Genomic DNA, 9,566 nt, shown 5'->3' with positions numbered 1-9,566 from the left:
GACCTTCACTTAGAATGTGTAAATTAAATTATGAAGTTTTTATATTGCAATCTGGTGGACTATGTCTCATTGCCCAATGACATAGCATTAGGCTGATTCTTAAATGGTAGAGCTTGCATTATACTGAACACTCTTTCTGCCAATTAAAATGTCTTGGGGAAGATATAACTAGCAAAATGCAGGCTGCTCTTTGTTAAAATCTTACCAAGTAGTCAATAAGAGTCACTTACTAGCATTCTCACTAACACTCAGACCCAAAAAGGTTACTTAAAATCAACATGAGTCAGAAATCACAACCAACTTCTACACTTTAACGTATTTCCAAAAAGGTTGGCTTAGGGTAGGCTAATACTATTTTTCCCTGTCCATTGGTGCATGGGTTTAAAAAAATCACAAGATGTTTTAGAGCCAGATGAAAGCTGAACGTCATCACATTACAATCAAAGATCACAGGGAAACAAGAATTTGTGTTTTGAACAATAAAATGCTGAATATGATGTGGGACATAAATTATTTCAATTTGATTTCTAATGTTTGTAGATGGAGGGCGGCACGGTGGTGTGGTGGGTAGCGCTGTCGCCTCACAGCAAGGAGGGCCTGGGTTCGATTCCCCGGCTGGGCGACCGGGGTCCTCTCTGTGTGGAGTTTGCATGTTCTCCCCGTGTCTGCGTGGGTTTCCTCCGGGTTCTCCGGTTTCCTTCCAAAGACATGCAGTCAGGCCAATTGGACATGCTAAATTGCCCCTTGGTGTGAATGTGTGAGTGTCTGTCTGCCCTGTGATGGACTGGTGACCTGTCCAGGGTGTATCCTGCCTTCTGCCCGAAGACTGCTGGGATAGGCTCCAGCACCCCCCCGTGACCCTGACGGAGAAGCGGTTTAGAGGATGGATGGATGGATGGATGGATGGATGGATGGATGGATGGATGGATGGATGGATGGATGGATGGATGTTTGTAGATGCAGTTTGCCAGACAGACATCACTAAAATCAGTGTTTAGACTTGGTGATGATGTTGAAATGGCATTGAAGGTCTAGGACCAGAGGTCTCTGTACACCAAATATACTCGATTCAAAGGTAGCCTCTCATAACTGTTGTTTCTCTTTACGTTGCAGAAGCAAACAATCCGATTCAATAAAATTTAGCCAAACTTTACAGAAATCAATTTAATTGACCTAGAACACAATATTTACTGTCATGATGTTTAATGTTAATAAAATTGTTAATAAAACATGCCTACTGCCTTTTAAATTTTCATTTTGCACAGTTCAGGGGATGAATCTGGCATTAGGTTAAGTTTAGCCAAGCAGTCAAATCAGTTTTTTCACTTTTTTTTGTTTGTTTTTGTTTCACCCCTAACTTTGTCATTTTCATTGTGGTTGTTAAAAACTGACATAGAAACTTAATGAATTTGATCATTATAGGCTGCTTTCTAAATATTCCTGTTACACTGAATAAAGCAACTATGAAAAATTAAACAAGTAATGATATGGCACTAATCTTCACCCTGTAAAGCTCTCTTTCCAGTTATGTGTTGACCATGCGCTGGAATGCAGAAATGCATGATAAAAACGAGTAGTATAATCTCATTCTGTGTGAAAGAAACTCCATACATTGCTAAAGAAGCTTGATCGGCAAAAGAGCCTATGCACTTCAGTAAAGGCTTGCAGATCTATTATGCCCAGGTATCTGGATTTCCACAGGAAACATCTCTGGGACGAAAGCTGGAGCGTTCCAGGGCGGACCCAAAAGGCATTGTGGGATGCGCTTCTGTCCTAGACTCTCTTGCACCCCTAATGGATTCATGAGGGGAAGAGAGGTGGGAAGTTGATGACCCTTAGGCCATTGTCTCTTTCCCTGGCAGTCTCCTGTCATTGAAGGTGTGCATGTTTATCACCTCCTCTGTTTTGACGATGGCAGGAGGCTGTGGTTTTTGTTTGAGGCGTCGCTGACACTTCAGAGACACGGTGAGCTCATCCACCATGGCACTGCAGAATGACCGCTGCAGAGGAGGAGAGGGAAAAAGATGAAGTGGAAAGAAGAGGTGAGCAAGTGTGTGAATAACAATTTACCACAATAATAACCAGCCACTTAATTTTCCACAATTTTCAAACTTTAGCCATTTTTAAAATGCCAAGGGGCAGTTGACTGTTAATAGCTGTTCAGAGATAAATATTGATTAATTAATACTAAGAAAGTGGGTTCATTAGAAACTGATACTTATAAAAAAGGGGTTTTAACAAAGTGTGATTTGAATACCTATAATTATTATGATTGCTAAGCCTCTATGTGGCTATCATCTAACTATCTTTGGTTAGATGTCATCCCTTGTATTTTTTGATCTCTTACCTCTCTTGATGACACTAGCTAGATTTCCATCCAGCTGTCCAAATTAATTTGATCAAATAATTGAAATGTTGCAAAAACAAGCAAACAAATTAAACAGAAAAACTTCAGTTTTGTCCCAGTGGCATAGCCAGTATTTTATTGTATGGATGCCTGGTTTCCAGTTTGGGGTAGTAGCCCCTTTAAAATGGAGGTGCATTACACATTACTGAAGGAAACATGAATGGAAACATGAGTGAATGAACTAGGCGATGTTAGATAAGAATTTAGTTTCATCAGCCTAGAAACTGAATCTGGGGAGAAGATGAATGTTTCTAAAAGACAACTATTCCAAACATCCAGCCAAAAAAACTGAAGATGGGTTTCTAAAAAAGGAAAGTGAATCACCTTTAATCTCATTGAAAAATTATGCAGAATTTTGAAACTGCAAGTCCATTTGAGGGACCCTCATAACATTGGGGAACTGAAATTTTCCGAGAGGAAGGAGACAAATTGAATCAGTGACCAAAATATGTGTAAAACAAATCAAAACTGTATTTTTTTTTAGATTCTTTTAGACATTAGCCCCTCTTTGTCTTGATATAGATTTACACACTCTTAATCATTGTGTAAATCAGCTTCATGATGAGCAACTCAAGTAGCTACACATGCTGAGACCCTATTGTTGCCAAAACCACTCATTATAGGTTATTTCAAAATTTCTTTTCAAGGCAGGATAATAATATTTTTTAGGTAACATACATTCCTTTATAATATCAGCACTCTTAAACTTCCTTTTTATTTTCCCCCCGTGTGTTTAAAGAACTGAAAAATGCTGGACATCGATTGATCTCCAACTCACAGGCTACAGATTGCAGAGCGGAATTGAAGAGGCATCAGTTAAAGTTTGGAGATTCAGCTCATATTCAGGCATTAAGTATTCCTGTTCCCTGACTGCATATAAAGTTGCTGTGCAGCACTGTGTAGCACTACTATAAAGTTGGACTTCTTTTCCTCTTTTTTAGTCTCTTCTGCTTTTGCTGATGTGATCTGTTTCTGAGTGGTCTCTCTTCATTTAAGAAGAATACATTCTATTAAACCAAATCCAAAACCCAGTCAGTGCAGAGTTAATGCACTTATCTTCTTCAAGCATTCACTCTTACCTTCTCCATCTGTGCGTTCTGTTTGGACTTGTACAGCACTTCCCCTACAGCCACAAAAACGGAGAGGACCAGGCCCGCAGCCAGCACGATGAAGATGCCCCCGATGTTTTGCACTCCCAGAGCACTTGCCTCTTTGCTCTCCTCCTCTGGACAGCCATTTCCTCTCCACCATTTCTCCTTCATCATATGCAGCTTCCCTTCCTCCTGCAACTGCAGAATCGCTATGGTGATCTTGTCTCGGTATGGAGAGCCTACAAGGACATACAGAGAATTATTTATCACTTTTACATAGTAATCTTACTCCTTTCTTCCCTATAATCATTATTTCATTTATTGGTCTGTTTCTGTTGTAGGAATGTTTTAGGAGAAAAATGACTTCTGAAGGAGTGAAAGTTTCTGAAAATAGTAAATAGCTGTTGTACTGCAGTGGCAGCAGCAGTGAATGTATGGTTTGCTAGTAAACATTTAGGCAGACTGTATATATGACAATCCAAGATACTGATGACTGATTAAGATGCATTGAATATAAAAAAAAAACGTTCCTCCAAGACACACAGAAGATATTGTCTAATGTTAAAATTGTATGAGAATAACAATTTTAACTTGCAACTGCTACTCTGGATTCCTGTATTTACTCTTTCTGGTCTGGAATATTTGTGGATTCCAAGTAACTCGACAAATTCAAATTAGTCATTTAGTGTCCTAAATGCAAATTGAAGACAGCATAAGTCCTGTCAACCCACGCAAAGTTATTAGTTTGAATACAATGTGTGTAGGCCTGCTCACGTTATAACTCCTGATATCGCTGATCTAGCATGTCTTCTTGGAGGGTTTTAAAGACCTTTTAAGCTCCTAAATAAAAAAAATAAATGTGTATGTGCATTACTTCTCGGTGTGCATGTGAATTCATGGGCTGCTCTGTTTAGGCAGAAGAGAGCCATCACTTAAAGGTAGGCCAAAGTGGTGTTAGGAGTCTTGCCCAAGGACTCTTATTGGTATAGTGTAGGGTGCTTGCCCTGGTGGGGGACTGAATCCCAGTCTACAGTGTAGAAGGTAGAGGTGTTAACCACTACACTATCCCAACCAACTATCCCAATTATCCTGCTACCCACTTCAGACCAGCTGAACACTTATGTTTTCTTATACTCCTAGCTATTGCTACTACTATTATGGGCGGTCGTGGGCTGGAGGTTAGGGATCTGGCCCTGTGACCGGAAGGTTGCCAGTTCCATCCCCAGGGCTGACAGTCCATGGCTGAGGTGTCCTTGCGCAAGACACCTAACCCCCAACTGCTCCTCGGGTGCTGTGGATAGGGCTGCCCACCGCTCTGGGCAAGTGTGCTCACTGCCCCCTAGTGTGTATGTGGTGTTTCACTTCACGGATAGGTTAAATGTGGAGGTGGAATTTCCCCAGTTGTGGAATCAAAAAAGTATCACTTAATACTACTGCTTTTAATACTATTAGTAGTATAATCATTGTAGGTAGTTTGACCAGAGGAGGATGGGTCTCCCCCTGGTTCCTCCCAAGGTTTCTTCCTCAGTTCTGAGGGAGTTTTTCCTCGCCACTGCTTGCCCACCAGGGGTTTTTTACATTCTTGTTAAAACTTTGTCTTTTCTGGAATTCTGTGAAGCTGCTTTGTGACAACATCTGTTGTAAAAAGCGTTACAAATAAATCTGATTTGATTTGATGAAGGCTAACACAGGCTTCCTCCGAGACCTGTGAAACCATCCACCGTTTCTTTTTGAACTGCAGCTCACACAACGTCATGGGACAGCCGAACGCGCTCAGAAGAAAGTGCCAACCGCCAGATCTGTTACATCAGCTAACAGATGCCTGTGCTGACTAGTATCACATTGAGTGATGGGGGGAGAAGGGGACCCATCCTACCCGCCCAGAGAGATCAAGGCCAATTGTGCTCTCTTGGACTCCCAGCTACGGACATCTGTAGCATCACCAGGGATCGAACTCGCAATCTCCTGATGATAAAGCCAACGCTTAGGCGCTGTGCCACTCAGGAGCCCCACTCTTAACAGGAGGTTTTAGCACAGTATGTTTAACTTTACTTAGAGTGGACAAATACAACTTATCAGCTCTTATAATTTGTTATGAACAGTACTTATAATGCATTATGTTAACAATTCATAATGCATAATAAGCATGGCTATAACATTTAATGCATTTTTATAAATATTTATAGCCATGTTTATGATGCCTTATGAATGCATTATAACATGTAATGAATGTGTTGATAGATGCTTACAAACGTGACAGTCATAGAAAGTGTTACTGAAATGTACATGAAGTTGTGATTTGGAGCTGCAGTCAATTGCTTTTTCACTGAAAATACACTGGCTTTTCCAAAAGAGTGATGGTTTGGTCTCAAGATATCTCTAGTTTTGAGGGTTTTTGTAATTCATTAAAAATAAACCACACTTTATTCACTGGGCTTTTCAATTAGCATCATCACAATGAACAATAATGATAAATCTTACCTGATATTTGCTTCTATGTCATTGGTTTATCAGTCTGAGTTTAACCATTTAGGTCGCTGATGGTCAACCAAATATACGCTCCGCAATCCACGAGTTGAAATCAAATGCTTATCTTCTCTATTATTTTATGGCACATCTATTGTTTTTAACAGTTACTTGTCCTTAGTGTCTAAAGAGTCAGTGATTAAAAACAGACGTTAAGACAGTACCGCGCCAATGTCTCTAGAAGAGAAGGAAAGTGAACTTTATTAATTCCCTCATTTGATCACAGAATGTGTTTCCATCAGTAGGACTGAGACCTGTGGTTTCTGCAGTGCCAGTTCACCTGTTTGCTGCAGACCCAAATACGAGTGGAGGGTTTACATGTGTCAAAATGTAGTAAACTTAAGAAAGTATATATACACGTAATATGCAATATCCATCCCTCCATCCATCCATCCATCCATCCATCCATCCATCCATCCATCCATCCATCCATCCATCCATTATCTTCCACTTCTATGGGGTTCGGGTCGTGGGGGCAGCATCCTAAGCAATGAGGCACAGACCTCCCTTTCCCCAGCCACTTCCACTAGCTCCCCAGGGGGGATTCTGAGGCGCTCCCAGGCCTGGGCAATATAGTCACGGGTCTTCCGTGGGGTCTCCTCCCAGGTGGACTTGCCTGTGACACCTCCCAAGGGAGGCGTCCAGGGGGCATCCTAACCAGATGCCCGAACCACCTCAGCTGGCTCCTTTCTCCTCTTTTTATTATTATTATTGTTATTATTATTATTATTATTATTATTATTATTACTTAATTATTATTTTTATGACTTAGTGAAGTTACCAGCCCCAAATTACTGCCTCCCTCTGAGTACAGGCCCAGGGACCATTAGAGGATGTTTTACAGCCCACTGGTGGACCACAGCCCAGAGGTTGAGAAACCCTGGCCTATGCTGATTAATTGGCACTCTAAGATATAATGGAGGATGTTATGAGCCTGACTGAAATAAAACAATGTTTTACTTGCTTTAGTCAGATGGGAAAAACTCAGGCTAAATGAGCACTTACCCATTGGTGTTCCCACTCCATAAGCCTTAGAGTCTATGAGTCCTCCAATCTGAGTGAGGTTGCAGTTGCGCTGGGTGACAAACTCAATGGTGGTGGACTCCATGAGGAATGCATAGTCCGACGTGAGCACTCTCTGGATTCCCTCCTCCACGCTCTTTACCATCACTGATTGCCTCCTGCTGTTCATGAACTCCCACATCTTATCATAAGTGGAGATCTTTGTCTTCTACATGAAGAAGGAAGAAGACAGGTTTATTGCGTAATCATTTCTGGACAATTTTTCAGCCAGTGTTTTGGGCAGGTTTCAAATCATGATCTGGGTTTGTGGTTTCACTACCATTCAGTCAAATGACATTTAATGTAATGGAGGCAGAATTAATATGAACAGCTTTTATTAAATAAAGCTATAGAAAATATAATATGAAAATAAAATGCTAAATATTTGATCACATGATAGTGGACTGCAATAATTACTCCCTGGCTCATCAGCTAATTTGCAAAGCCCTAACAAACTGAAACACTCAGAGTGTTAGATGAGGGTAAATGCTTATCTCTTCAGCACTTTGGCCCAGAAGGCAACCAGTTTTACATGCCTAGCGTAGGGTAACAACGTTAACTTAGCTGCCAGTGAACATTCTGTTTATCCTATTAATCAGATATCAATTCTTGACAACTTTGATTACATACCAAGAATAGCAAAAAAATACACCCAAGTCATCCTACGACTGTCTTTCACGTGTATACAAAATAAAAAAAAATCTCATTTGAAATGAATAACACTAAATTTTGTTACTTTTACAGGACTAAGATATATTTCACAAATTCTCATTGAATGGGATTTTTTCCAACATTTCAAGCTTGCCTAACCTTGAAACTGTAATATACGAAAGAATGCATTGGTAGGCAGACTATGGAAAGATCAATTCTAGCTGTAGCACCTTGAAAAATGCCATAGTAGATCCAGCCTCCACTACACCATAAGGAATCTTGGTCTGCTTGGCTAGGTCATCAGCTGAGTCAATGGGAGACTCCATCCTCTCCACAGTGAGGAAGGCAGCCAGGTTTGCCGTGTAAGATGAGATGATGATCAGAGTGAAAAACCACCAGATACCTCCAACTATCCTGGTGGACAGAGCCTTGGGCATCAGCTCAGACCCTGTCAGTAAGAGTGGAGTGCAGAGGAGAGCAGAAGATTTATACATAAAGAAAAGTGACAGGAAGGGGATTATTTCACCTGGTGAGCTCCACTCAGGTCCCACATCATACACCACTTAAGACTGTACATCAGTCTTACCTAATTGCTATATGAAAGCAGTGGTTCTCAGCTTTTCTAAACAGCGACCATGGAGGTTGGGGTTCTTGACATTTCCTGTATTATTCTAATTTCAATTAGCTCTGCAGTGTATTTCAGTTGTAAACTCTAACTACTTTGCTAGCTATGATTTGCATGGTGAGAATACAGTGATCTACATGTTTGGTGCATGTCACATTACATGAGATGCTACAAACAAAATCTTGGCCAAACTCAGACTGTAAGGAGCTGCAAATGTAGTTATGCTGCACATCAAATCATAAAATAAAGATTTTCTAGCAGTAGTTTTATGATGCAAGAAAATGAAATTTTGCATGTGCCTTATTTTTTGCTGAGAAAGAGCCATACAAGCATCACAGTGGCAAAGCTTTGTCTGAAAAAATAATTGAATAGAAATGACTAAGAACATAACGGGAGAGTGGGGAAACAGCAACATATAATGCTCATTCTCCAAAGTGAAAGAGGTCGGTAGGCCAATATTCTGTCCACATTGTGGTAGCTAGCTCTGCTATTTCACTGCAGATTACTCTGTATTTGACTGAACCCTGGACCACACTGATAAATAAGCTAGTATAATAATCTGTTTATTTTTTCAGTTAAATTTTTGCCATTTATATTTAGTTACTAATTCATTTTTGCATTTAATTTCATTTTTGCTGGTTACCTTTGTACTGTTTTGTGATTGACTGACTTAGGATGATTAGCAGTTTATTTTAGACCAAGAGAACCAAAAAGAGGAGAGCCTAAGAAACTGTAGTTCCTAAGATGCTTGATTTAATATGAAGTGAGTACCAGTTCTGTAAGTTAGAAGTTCTCATACTTCCATACATATGAAAACTTAAGTAGTGTTGACTTTATGGATTTAGGCTACTCTACCCACCACTGACCACGCAAACACCCAAGTTGAGAACTAGAGCACAGTGCACATTTTAGTGTTTTACATAGTTCAACACACCTTAAGTAGCTGATGAACACAGTAAGGTGTTTTGAGCACCAAACTGTGTTCTGCAGCAGTGCAGAACATAAATGAGAAACACTGATGTACATAAACCCTTTACTGCTCTACATGAACATTTTACTGCCCATGATCAAATACTCAAGCCTAATTGATGCTTCTGGAGAAAGGTGTTCAGTTGTAAAAAGGAAACTAAAAAAAAAAAAAAGGAAAGTTATGAGGCAGGGCTGGCAACAGGCAGAGTAGGTGCCATCCTAATGACATTTTCTT

At 40.3% G+C, this 9,566-nt stretch overlaps 1 protein-coding gene across 3 annotated transcripts in view; it reads right to left on the bottom strand.

Moving 5' to 3' along the window:
- Positions 1-829: 829 nt before the first annotated feature.
- The window catches only part of LOC108435120 (glutamate receptor ionotropic, kainate 2-like), a 106,009-nt gene continuing 97,272 nt past the window's right edge, over positions 830-9,566 (bottom strand). For 2 of the 3 annotated variants that reach the window (XM_017710718.2, XM_017710717.2), the window contains exons 13-16: positions 7,968-8,185; positions 7,030-7,255; positions 3,487-3,737; positions 830-2,000 (exon numbers count right to left, since the gene is read on the bottom strand). In XM_017710718.2, the coding sequence (XP_017566207.1) occupies positions 1,836-2,000; positions 3,487-3,737; positions 7,030-7,255; positions 7,968-8,185 (860 nt within the window). In that variant the 3' untranslated portion in view covers positions 830-1,835. Of the gene's footprint in view, positions 2,001-3,486; positions 3,738-7,029; positions 7,256-7,967; positions 8,186-9,566 lie in introns of those variants that run through there. The other variant, XM_037541138.1, reaches the window with a different exon arrangement.

This window comes from Pygocentrus nattereri, chromosome 1 (genome assembly GCF_015220715.1).
Source record: "Pygocentrus nattereri isolate fPygNat1 chromosome 1, fPygNat1.pri, whole genome shotgun sequence".
NCBI lineage: Eukaryota > Metazoa > Chordata > Actinopteri > Characiformes > Serrasalmidae > Pygocentrus > Pygocentrus nattereri.
Note: the sequence above shows the minus strand (reverse complement) of the source record. Positions and strands in the feature narration are given on the sequence as shown.